This window comes from Phascolarctos cinereus, unplaced genomic scaffold, assembly GCF_003287225.1.
Source record: "Phascolarctos cinereus isolate Bilbo 61053 unplaced genomic scaffold, phaCin_HiC Scaffold_3;HRSCAF=262, whole genome shotgun sequence".
In the NCBI taxonomy this organism is placed as follows: Eukaryota; Metazoa; Chordata; class Mammalia; order Diprotodontia; family Phascolarctidae; genus Phascolarctos; species Phascolarctos cinereus.
Genome location: NW_027555736.1, coordinates 148,400,911 through 148,418,758, shown reverse-complemented (window position 1 = coordinate 148,418,758; position 17,848 = coordinate 148,400,911). Strand labels below are relative to the sequence as shown.

The following is a 17,848-nucleotide window of genomic DNA, read 5'->3' as shown; positions in this document are numbered from 1 at the left end:
CTGAGTCAATAGGCAGCCCACAGAGATTTTTTGGAATAATGAATATGAACAATTAGTAGCTCCTATTTCTATTTGCGTTTTGACATTACTGACCCAGAGCACTGAGAAGTTAAATGATTTGCCGTATGACCTTGGAGTCATACAGCCAAGCTGGACTCGAACCTAGATCTTCCTGACTTTGAGGCCTATATCCTGTCCATTACCTTATGCTGCCCCTTGGACAAATGAAAGGAATTATTGGTGCTTATTTTTTTTTAATTATACCAAGTCCTCTTGAATGTAGAACTAGGGTAGAAAAACCTTCCCAAGAATTATTTGAGTCTATCTTCAGGAAGGCAGGCCAACCAGACATCTTTAAAACTAAATTTATTTAAATCTATTATGTCATTTTGAAATGCAAGCTATATATAATAGAGATTCATAATATCATGTGCAATCCACTTTTCTGTACTTCTGTGTATCTGAAAATGCTCATGTTTGATAATATTTGTCATGTGCAGAAAAACAAAAATAGTGTCTCACCAAATTGTCAAAAGTGACGGAATATGGTAATGATCAACATTAGAGAGGCGGAGGAGAGGCACTGTTGGTGGAGTTGTGAATTATTCCAACTCTTCTGGAAAGCAATTTGGAATTATACTTAAAATGTCCATGCCTTTGTCACTTTGATCCCACTATAAGACATATACCCTAAGGAGGTAAAGGACAGAAAGAATGCTTCCACATGCACCAAAATATTTATAGCAGCATTTTTTAGCAAAGAACTGGGATCAATAGATGCCCATTGACAAGATAATGGCTAAACAAACTGTTGTATGTGAATGGCATGGGATATTACTGTGCCATAAGAAACAATAAATATGAACAATTCAGAGAAACATGGGAAGACTTATATGAACTGATGCAAAATGAAGTAAGCAGAACTAAAGGAAAAAATAGACACAATGACTACAATTTAAACTGAAAACAAACAACAAAAAGAAAATAAATGTTGTTTGATGACAATAATCAGGTTTACCCAGAAGAAGAGAGGAGAATATGCATTTCCCTCCTTTACTTACAGAGGCAAGAGATGATGGGTGTGGATCGCATAGACTCCACTTCGGTGTTTGGATAATTTTATTGAACTGCTTTTTGGCAGGCTTTTTCTTTTCTACTTTTTGTTACAATGAGTAGCTTTCTAGGAAAAGGGGCAGTAAGGATATATTTGGAAAATAAAGAAAAAACCAAAGTTATCAATAAAAAGTCTATTAAAAAAAAAGTATCCTGAGCCCTAGGATGAAAAGAGGCCGTTATCACTGCTGAAAAGGATGCACCCAAGAGACTATATGGTGAATATCCCAAATGTCACAGGCTTACCACACATCATCTGAATGCATTAGGACTCAGATTCTCAGTCCATGGATTGCCTTTATAGACAATGACTTACACAGCAAGTGACTCAATTTTCTTCTAGCCACAAGTGACTAGTTAAAATTCTGAAGCGGACAAACTTTGCATTCCTTTACCCCTTTAGTACCCTTCTTTCTCCCTAATTCCACAATACCTTACCAGATGCTCAGTACCCTCATGTTACCTCCTGTGCCTACTGTGGCCTCCTGGATAGTACCTTTCCCTACCTTTTCCTCTACATCAGAACTGACCTGTATTCCATCTCCCTAGAATTATGTTCTTTGGTGGTGACAAGCTAATCTGAGGAGCTAATTCATGTTAATAAGGACAAGGGATTACGTGTTTCCCTATCTAGGCAATGAATTATCACTTTAACAAAAGACCTTCTGAAAACACTGCCTCAACTCAGAAGTTGATAACCTTTTTTGAGTCATGGTCCCTTTAGGCAGTCTGGTAAAACTATCCACCCTTTTCAGAATAATGTTTTTAAATGAATAAAATAAAATACAGAAGCTTATAAAGGAAACTGATTGTCTTGAAATATAGATGTATTTTCGCCCCATCCAAATTTAAAGGCCCCCATGAAATCAGTGCATGGACTTCTGGGGGGTGGAGGGGTCAGGCAGTGAGTGGACCTCAAGATTAAGAGGCCCTGCTTTAACCCAAAACAATTATATTAATGGTGGAAATTTCCAGCACCCCATGAAGCGTTGGAGAAAGATATCCTTGAGCTTGGGAGGTGAGGGGATCTTCCCAGCAGCTTCAAATCACATCATATAGGCAGCTCCCTCTTCCAAGTATACCTAGAGATTTCCCCAGCTCCAGCCCTCCCAATTTCCCTGCACCTGGAGGTGGATGAGCCCAGCTTTCTCTTTTTCACCTTACAGAGAATTGCATCCTCAGAGCTGGCCCCAGGTCTCCAGTATTTTGGCTGTAGTGTCCATGGGCAGCTGGACCTCAATGAAGATGGACTCATTGACTTGGCAGTGGGATCCCTTGGTGGTGCTGTGATCTTATGGTGTGTCATCCCCACTTTTGGGGGCTTCTGGCTTCATCTGAAGATTCTTTAGGGCTTGGATATGGGGGAGGGGGGAACAGGGAGGAAGGGGCTAGCAGCTGACACGCATTCATTTAAAAAATATGTATTAAGCGCCATAGCATCCTGCATATTGATATTATTATTGATTGATATTATTAATTTTACTGGTGATATTAATATCAATTAATTAATATTATTAATGCATAAGATGCTATGCCAAATTCTAAGAAAGACACCAAGATTTAAAAAGGCATATTCACATTCTCAGGGGATTTATAATCTAGTAGGAAAAAAGATATGCAGAAAAAAATTTGAATATAAGAAACCAATTATCTTGAGGTACCCTCAAATATGATAGGTACAAGTCTTCTTCATGCATAGTAAGCAGTTTGTCTTGTGTTCAGCACCCTCTCTCATACATACACACACACACACACACACACACATATCTGTAGGCAGTATGGTGAATTGGAAAGAATGTGGGTCTTGAAATTAGATATCCTGAATCTGAATCCTCGGCTGGTCACTGGAATGACCTTGAAAAGTTGCTTAACCTCTCTGGGTCTCAGTTTCCTCATCAATAAAATGAGGGAGTTGGACTATATGACCTCTGAAGATCCTTCTAACTCTATGATCATACGACCTCATAATCTACAGGTAGATCATAGAAAAATTGTTGTCGTGACCGTGAGTTAGTTGCCTGATGCATTCCCAGGCCCACTCCTTCAGGATCTGGGGAGACATCCAAACCTCAACATAATCTCTGTTCCCTCCTAACTCTATCTCCTCTTTCTCACTTGGTGCCTCTTTCTCACCAGAGCAGCCCCACGAACTTGACCAGGGGGCTATAGCGCTTTCTTCCCTACTCCTTCTCTCCAGGTCCCGGAGTGTGGTTCAGATCAATGCCAGCATCCACTTCGAGCCATCCAAGATCAACATCTTCCACAAGGACTGCAAGCGGAATGGCAAGGATTCAACCTGCATGGTGGCATTCCTCTGCTTCCTGCCCATCTTCCTGTCCCCTCATTTCCAAAGTGCAACTGTAGGTGAGCACCTCTCTCCTCCTTCACTTTCTCCCTTTCCTCCTCAGACCCCTCTTTTCCCCTTCTATTTCTATTGAAAAAATTGTGCTGTATTCTGTTTAAACATGTTATGGAAGTTACACCCTCCCACAGACTAGTGTTTTGTTTTGTGTTTTTCCTAATTCCAAGCCCTTTCAGAAACTAGTGGTTTTTGCACATCCTGGGGAGAAAGATCACAAATACTGGGCAGTAACAGTAACTGGGCAGGTGATGGACTAAGAGCTAAAGATCCTATGGGGTGAAGAAATTGGGTCAAGTCAGGATAGGTAGATGAGGACCAGGCTAAAGTCAGGAGGTTGATAGCTCTCAGAGCTTTAGGAAACAGGAGATATGTAAAAAAGGGAGAGTTGTTAGGCCTCTGTGGTCAAGGTGAACAGGGTTCCTGCATCCAGGAGTCAAGCAAATGAAGATAGTGGTAGTAGTAATAATAATAATAATAATAATAATAATAATAATAATAATAATAATAATAATAATAATTTTATGTAGTACCTACTATTGCTATGCATTTTGCTAAGTGCTTTACAATTATTATCTCATTTGATCCTCACAACATTCCTGGAAGGTATGTATTATTATTAACCCCATCTTATAGAAGAGGAAACTAAGGCAAATAGAGGTCAAGTGACTTGCCTAAGGTCACACAGCTAATAAGTGTCTGAAGGTGAGTATACACGGGTACCTTCCTGATTCCAAGCCCAGCATTCTATCTGCAGCACTAAATAGCTGTCAAAAAATACAAATTAGTGTGATTCTCCTGTAATTCTCCTTTGACCTGGCTTTGATCCACTTGAATCAAGCAGATTCCAGTATTACCTGAATCTAATGACAGAGATGGGTAGATGAGATGAGAAGAGAAATAGCGCTTGATGTAAATGGAAACTGCTTTTTTTTTTTTGCAAAGGTTTTTGGCTCAAACTTGCCCATGGATCCCAGTATCTCAGATAAGACCTGAACAAGCCAATAAAAGTTCAAAATGAATAAGGAAGGTTTGTGACCACTGAAGCCTGGAGTAACAACCAATGTTAGACTAAGCAGTGATTAAAAATAATTAAAAATTAGTGAATAAGGCACTTATTTGTACCTAGGTGTTTGCATTTTTTTAATTTTTGCTCTAAATTCTGAGTAGCCTTTTAAATATAGTAACTAGTGAATAGTAATTGTTGATGTATACCTATTCTAGTGAAGTCTCATTTTTTTAATAGGAAAAATATAATTGAGAAAGACATGCTATAGTCTTTGGTTCAGTTAAATTTTAAGATCATTAGGCCATATCCTGAACCTTTTGGTGGTAGCCTTTCCAAATTAGAGACATAATGCATTAAAAAAAAAAAAGAAACTAGATTGTAAAAGGTTACCATGGCAGTCTTCTTCCTTACAAGCTTCTTTCTTCCCTTTCATTCCTTCCTATCTCTCTCCTTTTCTCTTTCTCCCCTTCTTTCTTTCCTGTTCTCTTCTCACTTTTTCCTCCCTCTATTCCTCTTCACCTTTCCCTCTTTCTTCTTCCCATGCTCCCGCTACAGGACTTCCATCCTTCTTTTTTCCTTTATTCTATTCTCAATCCCTTCCCATCTTTATGAGCACTCCTTATTCAGACTAGAGTGAGAGAGAAGTGTCCGTTCTTCTCCAACAAGCCTGAAAAGGCTTCACTGAGGAAGTGTGATTTTTAAGAGCTGCTTAAATGAGGAGAAACAATCCACTTGGCATCTGAATGTGGTTCTGCCTTCTTACTACTTTGTGCACCCCCACTTTCTCCAGGCATCAAGTACAATGCCACTATTGATGAGCGGCGGTACACACCACGAGCCCACCTGGATGAGAATGCAGACAAATACACACACAGGACAGCTTTGCTCTCTGCTGGCCATGAATACTGTGACCGCATCAACTTCCACGTTCTGGTAAGCCTGACACTGGGGCTTAGGTCAGTTTGTTCCAAAGCACTGATGTAGTGAATGTGACCTGCCCTGGGGCCACGGCAGGCATCTCTTTCTTGAGGTGGGTGAGTTCAGCCAGTATAGCTTGGATCTATTCAAGAGCACATCTTCATAGGTCGTCGAGCTAGAAGGGTCCTCTGAAACCATCTAGCCCAAGGCTTCTTAACCATTTTTGTGTCCTGTACCCCTAGGACCCTTTCTCAGAATGCTTTTAAATGCATAAAATACATAGGAATGCAAAGGAAACCAAATATATTGAAATAGTTATACTATATATGTATATGTGCATATGTATACATGTTTGTTTGCATATGTATATATACACATATCTAAAATTTGTGGACCCCTCCCCACTAATTCTAGCTCAACCCATAATTTTAGTTTCAATTCAATACCTATTTAATGAAGTTCCTACTAGACGCCAGTCACAGTGCTAGGTGCTGGGGACATAAAGACAGAAACAAAAACAAAAAACAGTCCCTACCCTCAAGGAGGTTACATTCTCTTGAAGCATTCTCAGTGTCTCAGAATCATAAAAGACCAAATGAACATCCCTTCCCATCCCACAGTCAACCAAAAATCCCTTTTACAATATTGCCAAAAACTGGTCGTACACTCTTGGTTTGAAAACCTCCCGAGCCACCTCACTGCGCTTTTGGACAGCTCCGATTTTTAGTTGAAATCCATGTTCTTCTTCTTCCTCCCCCCAACTTCCACGCACTGCTCCTGGTTCTCCCCATTACAGTCAAGCAGAATGTATAGTCCCTCTCATGGATGACACTTTTCAGATACTTAAAGATAACTATCCCAACCCTCTTACACACATACACACACACACATACATATCTTTGGTATATTCTCTAGTCCCTGTCCTCTGGTCATAATTCACCTTCCTGAAATGCCTGTGATCCTAAAATGTGGTGCTCCAAACTAGATACAACGCTCCACATCTAATCTGATTGAAGCAGGGTGGCTCTATCACCTCCCTCTTGTTCTTTTAGACTGGTGTCAAATTCAAATAAAAACAGCCAACTGTACATAAGGATCCCTGCAGATGCATATTGACTTAGAAAACCACATATTAACATTATCTATGCTCCACTGTATTTTTATTTATCTTGTTCAATATTTCCCAATTACATTTTAATAGAATCTCTTTGGGGATTGGAATGGTCTAAATCACAGATGTTAAACTCAAAGACCACCAGCTGAAAATTCTCAAATTAGGCAGGAACCAGATCAAAATGTAATTGGGAAATGTTTCATAAAATAAACAAGAATACAATACCACACAGATAATGAAGATTTGGTTTTTTCTAAGTTAATCTGTGGCCTGCAAGGATCAGTTTCTATTTATGTTTGACACTACTCATCGAAATGATTCTAAGATCCCCAAGGGAACTGATGTTAATGACAAATCTCTGTCATTCAAACTCACTGGCAGTCATATTATTTATATTGCTCATACTGACCAGATGTCTGGGGCTATTTGTGTCCTTCCTCAATATCCAGTCCCCACTCCTATACCCTGGAGGGCTCTTCTCTCCTAGGGGCCCCATTGAGAGTTCAGAACTTTGCCACTCAAATATACAGCATCTGATCAGCCTCTCACATATATCATGGCCCTAAACTGCGTGGGAGTGTGTTAGAACCCAAAACCCAGCAAAGTCTCTCTGGCTTGATGCAAAGGCTCAGCCTTATTCTGACCATGCTTCAATCCCCTTCTCTCTGTGCATATACAGACTTTTAGGCTTCTAACCTCCTAGACATGCCTTTTCTTAGCAAACTGACTCAGTAACATTATTCATTCTGTTTCTGTTTCTCTCTGTGAATCTCTCTGTGTATCTCTCCGTCTCTGTCTTTCTCTTTCTCCCTTCCTCTCTCTTCTTCTCTTTCCTCCTCTCTCTTCTTTCCTCTCAGTGCTGTAGTATTTTCCCTCCCCAGCCTTTTTCAAAATAATCTAGACCTCAGTTGTCAGTGACCCTAGATGGCATCTCTTATGTGACCATTTGCTTTCTCACCCCTGCCTCCTCCACAGGACACAGCAGACTACGTGAAGCCAGTGACGTTCTCAGTCGAGTTTGCCTTGGGTGATCCTGACAATGGGCCCATCCTGGATGATGGTTGGCCTACTACACTCAGAGTCTCAGTAAGTCATAGCCAGCAGGATGTGGGAGTAAGATAAATGGTCCTTCTTTCTGCCCATTCAGCAAAGATCCAAGGCCAGAGCATTTGCAGTGCAGAGAATTAATACACTGTGGACCACTCCATCATCTTCTTCCTCTCCAGAAAAATTGCCCAAATAATGTACTCCAACAGTACTACCTTCTCCCTTCCTCTGACCTACCCTGACTCTCTTGCAACCTACCTGCAACCTGGTCTGGCAGGCAGACTCTTGGAAGTTCCTTGGGACAAAGGACCAGGTCTTCTTCAGCATCATCCATAGCATGGATGATGGGGGACACACAATAGGATCTCAAATCAACATATGGGTTATAGAATGTTCCTGATGGAACTTGGAGGTCATCTAGTCCAACACTTCACTCTACTAATTAAGGAACTAAGGTCCAGAGAACATAAGAAATTTCCTCAAATTTATAGAAGGAGTTAGTAGCCAGGCTGGGACTAGAACCCAGGCCTCCTGCTTATTGATTGATGAAATCCCCAAGACTTCAGCACACACGTTTTCCCTAGCTTCCTAATGTGCAAAGATTATACTCTTTTATCAGTATTCCCTATAATCTTTTTCTTTCATTCTCTGACTCTCAGGTTACTTCTCTCCCTGTAGCCAGCTAGCCCAGAAACCCTCAAAATACTGAGGCCCCCAAAAACTCCTCCCAGAGAGAATAGAAATGAGGCAGTGAGGCCAGTGCATCTTGAATAATTTTTGAGCACCTACTGTGTGTGGATCCTACTACAGGCAGGCAGCCACCAAACTATGATGAAGTGCTTACTTTGTGCTAGACGCTATGCTAAGCACTAGGGTTATCAATATAATAAAAAATAAAAATAGTTTTTGCCCTCTAGGAGCTTACATTCAAACAGGAGAAAACAAAATATAAAAGGGGGTGAGAAAGCAATGAGGAATGAAGGCATGGTGGTGAAGCCCAGGAAAGTCAGACACATAGCCTAGAGGGGGATGAGGCACGGCTGGCCTGGGCCTGTCACCAAAGTAGAGGGCCTGGAAAAAAATCAACAATGGACGAAGGGGACACGCAAAGTGAGAAAACCCCAGATTCAGTGGGAGAGGGAGGCCATTATGGTACAGGGAAGTTCCAGGATGAGAATTCATAATGTTGAATTCCAGGAGAATCAGAGGCATAGCCAGGAGAGAAATGAAGTTTGGTTAATGTGGGCCTATCCCCAAAATGGAAGCCCACGAATAGTGATGTGCTGGTAAATATTTAACAATCAGCTCTCCAGAGGGGAAAAAAGTATATATGATATACTTTTTAAAATGTGCGTTATTCTGGAAAAATCTACTCTAGAAAATCAACAAAATAATAACTCAACCTTGATTTGTAACATTTACTAATTTCCAATATGTAAACACTCACAGTGAAATTTTAACAATTGACCCTAGCTGGTTCAAGCTGACTCTGGCACATCTCTACCCAGGATAAGAAGACCCCAGATGTTGAGGGATGTTCTAGAGAGAGGACAGGTAACTGAGGCATGGTGGTCCAGAAGCACAGCTAGGAAGGAAATGAAGGCCAGTGAGCTTAACTGAAACTCCGGGCAAAATTCTAGAGTATGGTTTGGAGATGGTGACTAAGAGAGACGGAGTCCTGGAAGCAGGCAAGACAAAGGTAAAGGCAAAGACTCACCTGTGAGAGGCCAGCCAGGATGGATCAGTCAAATTGGTGCTATTGGTCAAAAGAACAAAGCCTAGCTAAGGGATGGAATTTTCACACAGGAAAAGAAGCAAAGACACATCTGCCAAGCAACACAGTAGTTTTCAATAGTCCATGCAGCAATACCTAATTAACTGAATTATAAACAATTATATATCAATTTTCCAGATAATTGAAAATGCACCAAAGTCTGCATCGAAATCTTTCTAAAATGTATTACATACATATATACATATATAGTCATACATATATACACATATATGTTATATGTTTTACTATTTTCTTTTTAAAATTTTTATTTATTTTGGTTTTAAATCACCTTTATTTGCAAATACATCTCTTCATTCTACTCCCCAGAGAGTCATCTCTTGTAACAAAGAATTTTTTTCAAGGGCAGTTTATCAAAACTAGCCAATATGTTAACCAAGAATGACAGTATGTGTGGTCTTTCACACCCATAGCCCCCAAACCCTACAAAGAAGGAAAGGAGAACTCACCAGCTGTGTGACCCTAGGCAAGTCACTTAACCCCAATTGCCTCACCAAAAAAAAATAAATAAACAAAGAAGGAAGGGAGGTGCATGGTCCCCTCTCTTCTTCAGGAACCTTGTTAATTATAATCACAGAGTACTCATTTCCATTTCTTTTGGTTGCTATTATTTCTACTTACATCCCTATAATTATTGTGTATATATATGTTTCCTTGGCTCTTTACTTTGTATCATTTCATTCAGATGTCATCACTCTGTACAAATCTATCATCTCTCATGATATAACGTGTCTATCCTCTCAAACAAAATATTCTGAAAAGAATTTAAACCTGTCACGATAACCCAGGGTCATCATTAAGAACATCTATATCTTCAGGGACCATTAAGGTGTGTTGGGCTGTTTGCCCTTCTGCTAAGTGGCTCCAGATAGCTATACTTTGTGCCTTGATTTTAATAGTTTTTTGTCTATTTCCCATGCTATCAGATATCAATTAGTATTGCTGTTACTATGGCTACCCTCTAGAAGTTTCTCCCTCCCTTCTGAGATGCTGCCTCTATTCTATTGTGGACTTGGCAATCTGATTTCTAGCCCTGATTATAATTTTGTATAAATTAAGAGTGAAAAGGCTCTGAATGAAGGCCTGAAGAGCTACTTCCAAAGTAGTCTATACAGATATTAATGGAGTGCCCCCACCACCACCTCCAAAGCCCAGAGCATAAACTTTGTCACATCCCTTTGGCCTCTTAGGCTCTTCCTCATCTGTATTCCAAATAGTGGCACAGTAAGTGAATCCTAGATGTGAATGATTTAAAGCAAATGATTACTTTATTATACGATTACTTTATTGTGAACGACTAAAGTAAATGATTACATTATTATTGTTGTTGTTGTTACTTTAATGCCATCTGAGTACAGAGTAAAGTGGACTGAGCTATAGGAGCTCAAAATTTAGGTTCTTAAAGAAGTTACACTTTGAGCCTTGTTTTGAAGGAGATAAGAAAGCTCCTTTGAGCAAAAGTCTGGGCAAAGGCATAAAGGTAGGAAAAAGCAAACGGTACCTAGGAAACAAGGAACAAATTAGCAGAAAACACGTCGAGTAGTACTGAGAGAGGAATCAGTTAATTGTGAAGAGAATATATGTGTGTCAAGGGTAAGGACTGGAATTGGTGAAGGGACCTGAAGACCGCGTAAGGAAATTAAATGAATGAAGTATAAGTTATGGACTAGGGGAGCTGCTCCACTGTTCCCCTACCCATGTCATGCTCTTCCCCTGATCCAGGTACCCTTCTGGAATGGATGCAATGAGGATGAACACTGTGTGCCTGACTTGGTCCTAGATGCCCAGAGTGACATTCCCACCGCCATGTGAGTAGATCACCAGACTGGGGCTTCCTGCTGCTTTCACAATTTCTGCCAGCAGCTTAGGGGACCTGTCTCTTCTTCCTGGTAGGTGGACCTCTGTATCCCCCAGACTTGCCCCTCATCATCATCTTCTTCCTCCATCTCTTCATTCTTTCATTCATTCATTTTTTTTCAACAAGCCATTATTGAATGTGTACTGCATGCCCAGTCATAGGACCATAGCTTTCTCGCTGAAAGAGGTCTTAGAAATTGAGTCCAACCCACTTATTTTAGGGATAAGAAAACTGAGGCTCAGAAGAGGGAAGTCACTTGACTAGTCACATAGCTTGTAAGTTTCTGAGATAGGTCACATAGCTATCTAGCTGAAGAGATGAAACAGTTGTGATGCTATATTGACAATGGGGATTGCTGGGAAGTATAGTTTTCCTAGTTGGGAGGAGAGACAGAAGACTTGTCAGTTGTGGGAGCTCCATAGGAGGGCACTATGTCCCTTATGGTTCTCACCTCTCACAGTCCTTCAGTTTCTCCTTTCAACTGTGAACACTATACTTCCCAGAAGCCCCTTCTGCCAATAAGGCAAATAATAATGCAAGGTGGTATTTGTGTCTAGTGCATGGTATGGACACTAAATACAGGGAAGGGAAAAGTCACTGAAGTACCTAGAGAAGACCATGAAGGAGGTGGCCATAAGCTGGACCTTGAAGTATGAGCTCTACCTCTTCTTTTTCCTCTACTTCTTTCTTCTCTCTCTCTCCCTTCCCTTAACAATCAAGGAAATACTCTCACCCAGCGGCTCATGGCAGGACAGGAAGAATGGAATGCCTCCAATAGAGCTGTAGCACTCCTCCCACGATGATGACTAAGAGGGAAGAGCCACATATGTGCCTTTCCACTAGGCAGACTTACTAGTCACCAAGAGAGACTCCCTCACAGCCCACCACCACTACTAATCCCTTCAGACTCCCTCCTCTGTTATTTTCTGAGCTATCATGCCTCCCACCCACCCACACTTCATCCTCTACCCAGCACCCTGAAACTCTGGTTTTCTTGCAGGGAGTATTGCAACAGAATCCTGAGAAAGACCCAGCCAGAGTGCTCTTCCTACACCCTGTCCTTTGATACATCCATTTTCATCATAGAGAGCACCCGGCGGCGTGTGGCAGTGGAGGCTACACTGGAGAACAGGGGAGAGAATGCTTATAACACAGTTCTGAACATTTCCTACTCAAAAAACCTGCAGTTTGCAAGCTTGATTCAGAAGGTAAGGCTTTGACCTCCTCCTGAAACCTGGGAAACTGCAGAAAGCAAGAGAGTCAAGTGCCCACCCTGGGGCAAGATGCAGGGTTTACAGGGCCTCACGCTCACCCTAGGTATATAGCAATGTAAATAATAATAATAACAATAACATAATATAACCATATACTATAATACTAATAAATAGCATATAATGGTATTTATATGGTACTTAAGTATTGCAAAGCACTTTATATATTATCTCATTTTGTGATATACATTATCATATGTATCTCATTAAGAGACAGCATGGAGAAATAGCCAAGAGTCTGAATACCTCCTTGGAAGCCAGCTAGGCAGTGTTAAGCACTGATATTTTCTTCAGTCCCCCAGAAAGGGCCCATAATGGTTTAGGGTCCCCTTCATTTAACCCCAAGGCCTACACCTACCACTCTTGGGGAAGAATTGGGGGTTCTCCCCCAAAAAAAACCCTATAACCAATGAAGCAGCTGTTATTCCATTGTCTGTCACCAACACGTGGCAGAGTGAGACCACAGAGCGAGAGCCAGGCTTTGCGGCCTTTCTTCTTTCTGTTCCCTCAGTAGACCCCCTGTTTTTAGCCCCAGACTTTAAGGTACTCCTTGAATAGGGACTGGCCTCAGTGGCTACAGCCAGACTACTGTGTTCTTTCCTCTTAAGCCCTTGGCAACCTAGTGTATCAGGATTAAGAAAGTCTCTCCCTAGGCAAGACACCAACCCTAAAATACAAGCATGCAAAAGTAAGAAGCAATCATGGTGAGGGAGAGGTACTTAATGACCTCTCAGGTTCCCTGCCCACCTGAGGATTTTGGAATTGTTTGAGGTTCAGGTATTAAGAGAGATTACCTTCCCATGCCCTCCCCACCCCAGACTTTCCTGGCTGCTGTTCAAAACAAAATGAAGTGTTTTTCCTGGGGTAAGAGACCCCCATAGAGTTCTGTGTCTACATCACAAAAGACCCTTTAGAACTGAGCAAAGGTAAAGAGAAGGGAGAAACATGTAATACAGATCAGCCAATGTCTCCAGGCACAGAGCAGGCCGTTTGTAGGGGCTGGGGTTTTCCTCAGCAGCACATTTAAGAGATCAGATCTTGATTCTCAGGTTGGGGCCCCAAGGGTGGGGAGATTGAGGGGACTGAGTTTTAGTTTAAGTAGGATTTTCACAGCTAAGCTATTATTCCCCCAGGAATAAGGGGACTTCTAATGAAAAAGAACCCCATTGGATACAACTTTAATGTTATTCTTCATGTCACATGTGCATGCATGTGAATATGTATATACACGTAAGCACAAAATGCACCTGTATACATGTGTACCTTGCATATGGTTGCATGTATGTAGGCATGCACACAAACAATATGTAAAATGCTCTGTGTATCATAAAGCATTGTATAAATACAATCTATTATTATTATTGCATATACACATAGCCCTTACTAGAGAACACCAAATTATCAGGGCAGGCTACATACCCTATGCAGTATTCTGTTTCTGAAACAGTCTGTGAGTCAGAGGTCCATCCCCAGATTGTTTCAGAGGCCATTACACCATTCCCATCAGTCCTGGGTACCTGGATAAGGCAGAGAGCACCACCTAGAAAGGTTGGAAACGTCTACAAGGTGGTCCCCCAGAAGGCTGCTTCCTCCCAGCAGCCCATGAGTCAGGCAGTCAGTCCCTAGAACGGATGCCAGAGGGGTCATGGGGCCCAGTAAAGACAGCTGGATTGGGATTTGAATCCCAGCTTTTCCACTCACTCCCTGAGTGAATTTAGGCAAGTCCCTTAGCCTCTCTGGGCCCGTTTTCTAATCCATAACCTCTAAGATCCCTTCTAGTTCAGTCTATGGAGCATCCAGGAACAAGACATATGATGGCTGATTTAGCAAACAAGAGCTGAGGATCTCAGCAATAAAAGGCAAGCATCATGTTGGGTAAAACCTTAATTTTTTTGACACAACTTTAACATTAGCCTATATCATACATGTTTGCATACGTGTATTTCCATGTGTACCATTGAACCTACAGCTTTTTTTTCTCCGGTCCTCTCCTGGCGGCCTGCTGCCATTTTTGCATTGCTGGCATCCCTATTCCAGCTGTTCCTCTGGCTTGGCTCTGTCTTTTACAACTCCCAGGATGTTGGGGGGGTTTTTTAAATAATAGTTTGTTATTTTTATTTTCAAGTAACAAGTTCTGTTTATTAATCTGTCCCTCCTGCTACCCCTCTCCCACACTGAACAACAAAAAAATTAACTTGAAAAATTAATCCCTCAATATCTCCCTCATAGTAAACAAAAAAAAAAATTAACCTGAAAAACAAATCCCTCAATACGTATCTATATAATCTGGCAAAATAAGTTCCCACATTAGCCACATCCAGGACTATATTTCTCTTTCTGCATTTTAAGTTTATCACCTCTCTATTAGGAGGTAAGAGGCATGTTTCACCATCATTCTTCTCAACTCATGGTTTATCACTGTTGTGTTGATTAGAGCTCTGAAGATTTTCAAAGTTGATTTCTCGTGGCGTAGTGGATAAAGCACTGGCCCTGGATTCAGGAGGACCTGAGTTCAAATCCGGACCTCAGACACATAACACTTACTAGCTATTGTGACCCTGGGCAAGTCACTTAACCCTATTGCCTAGCCAAAAACAAAAAGTTGATTTCTTCATAATGTTATCATCATTGTACAAACTGCTCTAAATCTGATCACTTTATTCTGCTTTGTGATACAGGCCTTCCAGCTTCTTCTAAAGCCGTCCATTTCATCATTTCTTATGGCACAATAACACTCCATTACAATCAGAAGCCACAATCTGCTTAGCTATTCTCTAAAAGGAGGGAATACCCCTTTAGTTTCCATTGGGGGGGGCTAGTGCAAAAAGAGGGGATATAAACATTTTTGTGTATAGGTAATAGATTCTTTCCCACTTTATTTTATTTCTTTGGGGTATAGGCCTAATAGTGGTGTAGCTGAGTCAAAGAGTAGGAACAGTTTGGTGACTTTCTGTGCATAATTCCAAACTGCTTTCCAGAATGGCTAAACCAATTCACAGCCCCACCAACAGGTACTCATGTACCTGTTTTCCCACAGCCCCTCTATCCTTTACCATTTCCATCAGTCTGATAGGTTTGAGTACAACACCTGGCTTTGACTTTACCTCAGTGCTTTGTCTTTGCCTCTACTGGTGGTATTCCACTTCCTTTCCTCCTACTGCAAACAGCCATTAACTATCACCTGGCTGAATTTGGATGTTACTAAAACACCACCAACAAAACCCAGATCTGGCTGCTCCTGGCCTTTGTTACTTGACTTCTTGCCTAGTGGTGGTGATGGGAATTCAAGGATCATGAGAGCTCATAGTCTGCTGGGGGACAAAGTCTCTGACCTCAGTCTGGTAGGTGTCAAATCCCTTCCCCGTGCATTGGGAGGACAGCAAGTAATTAGACAGCTGCCGTAATCCTAGCCCCCAGATGGTGTGTGTGTGTGCGTGGGATGGGGAGAAATGTAAATATAAATAGTATATAAATTGTGTTGGCAACTGCGGATCTAAAGTCATGGAAGGAGGGGAGCCTGATACAGAAAGAATGACAACAAAAGAATCAGGGTAGAAGCCAGAAGTAAGAAGTCATGAAACCAGAAGTCATCCAGGAGTCCACAGGGTTCAGGGAAGGGCTATGCTGGCAAATATTTAATAACCAGCTCTCAAAAAGAAAAACATGCACACAACACACTTTTAAAGTTCAACCTGGATTGTTAACAATTTTCTTCATCACTTGCTTAGGTCCAATCAACAAACAATAAAACTCTGATTTGTAGCATTTAGTGATTTCTAAGGAATAAATGCTCATGGTGAAACTTTAACTATCAGCTGGCTGGTTTGGCCCAGCTCCAGCACACCCCTGATTCACGGTTGTAACAAGGAAATACACATTTGACTCACTGTGGCTTCCTTTTGACAGCAGGTTGGGGTGCACTAGTCACACACCCCATCATCTCTCTGCCTGCCCCACCCCCGCAGCTTGAGATCTAGGCCCACTAGACCCTGGGAGACACTACTCTGGCCTCTGGGAGCTTCTAGTCTGATGGAAAGACAAAGTCCCCAGCCTTAGAGCTTCCAGTCTACTAGGCAGACTAAGGCCCCACCCTCAGGGACCTCTGGTGTAATGGGGTAAGGCAGAACGCATATCATGTGAAAATGATCTAAAAATCAGGTTATGCACCAAGAAGTGCAATTAAATCCCCAAGTGCTCAAAAGTCACAGATTGAAGGCCCACTTGGGACCAGCAAACATGTCTGCCTTTGTACTGAAGCTATTTTTGGTAAAGTTCTTTCATTTCCAGCTTTAAAGAACTGGTAGGGAAAAGCCCAAAAATGAGCTGAGGTCCGCAACCACATAGCTAGCGACTTCATAACCAGCATGATGATAAGGCAACTGTTGTTGCTAACATTTATGTAACATTCTAAGGTTTTCAAAGTGCTTTCCAAATACCATCTCATTTTATCTTCATAACAGCCCTGGAACATAGATGCTATCATTATCCCCATTTTACAGATGAGGAAACTGAGACAGGCAGAGGCTAAGAGTCACGTGATTTGAACTCAGGTCTTCTTGACTCCAAGACTGGCACTCTATCCACTACACCACAGAATGCTTTCTCTTCTTTCCCCACCCCCAACCTTCATCCCAGCCCCGGTACAGGTCGGTTTCAAGCCCCAGCCATATAAAAAGTATGGGTCCTTCACAAAGAGAGAGATTGGAAAGAGGTAGCAGAAAGGAGAAGAGGAGGTGTGGGGAACTGGCAAATCAGAACCTCAGCAAATATTTTAGTTGACTATGAGACCTTCTTGGGGGCTCATCCTGTGTCATTTTGAATATCATAGGCTGCCAGGGTTTATCACCTCATTTTAATACAGAGGAGGAAACTAAGGCAGAGGGAGATGAAGTGACTTGCCCAAGGTCACACACAAGGTCAGTGGCAGAACCAGGAGTAGAACCCAGAACTCTTGAATTCCTAGCCAGGCTTCTCCCTACAGAGGCAGCTGAATAGAGTTATCGATAGAGTACTGGGCTTGGAATTTGGAAGACATGAGTTCAAATCCCGCTCAGACACTTACTAGCTGTGTGACTCTGGGCAAATCACCTCTGTCTCCCTCAATTTTCTCAGCTATAAAATGGGGACAGCACCTGCCTCACAGAGTTGCAATGAGGGTAGATGAGACATCTGTTAAGTGCCTAGCAATGGTACTTAATAAATACTTTTTCCCTTCCTTCTTGCTTCACCACACATACTAGATGCTTAATGAGTCTTCCTCATGATGATAAGCATTACACACAGAGCCAATGCTTCTTTAGGATAATCCAGGAGGTTTGTCATCAGCAAACATCAGCCTTCAGACCACCTGCCAGAAATTTGACTAAC

The 17,848-nt window shown here is 41.7% G+C and overlaps 1 protein-coding gene across 1 annotated transcript in view; it reads left to right on the top strand.

Annotated features, from left to right (window-relative positions):
• The window catches only part of ITGA11 (integrin subunit alpha 11), an 81,252-nt gene that overhangs the window by 43,104 nt on the left and 20,300 nt on the right, over positions 1-17,848 (top strand). Inside the window, exons 11-16 of the mRNA XM_020982483.2 lie at positions 2,280-2,410; positions 3,311-3,477; positions 5,272-5,414; positions 7,489-7,599; positions 11,075-11,160; positions 12,211-12,418. Of these exons, the coding sequence (XP_020838142.2) occupies positions 2,280-2,410; positions 3,311-3,477; positions 5,272-5,414; positions 7,489-7,599; positions 11,075-11,160; positions 12,211-12,418 (846 nt within the window). The remainder of the gene's footprint in view (positions 1-2,279; positions 2,411-3,310; positions 3,478-5,271; positions 5,415-7,488; positions 7,600-11,074; positions 11,161-12,210; positions 12,419-17,848) is intronic.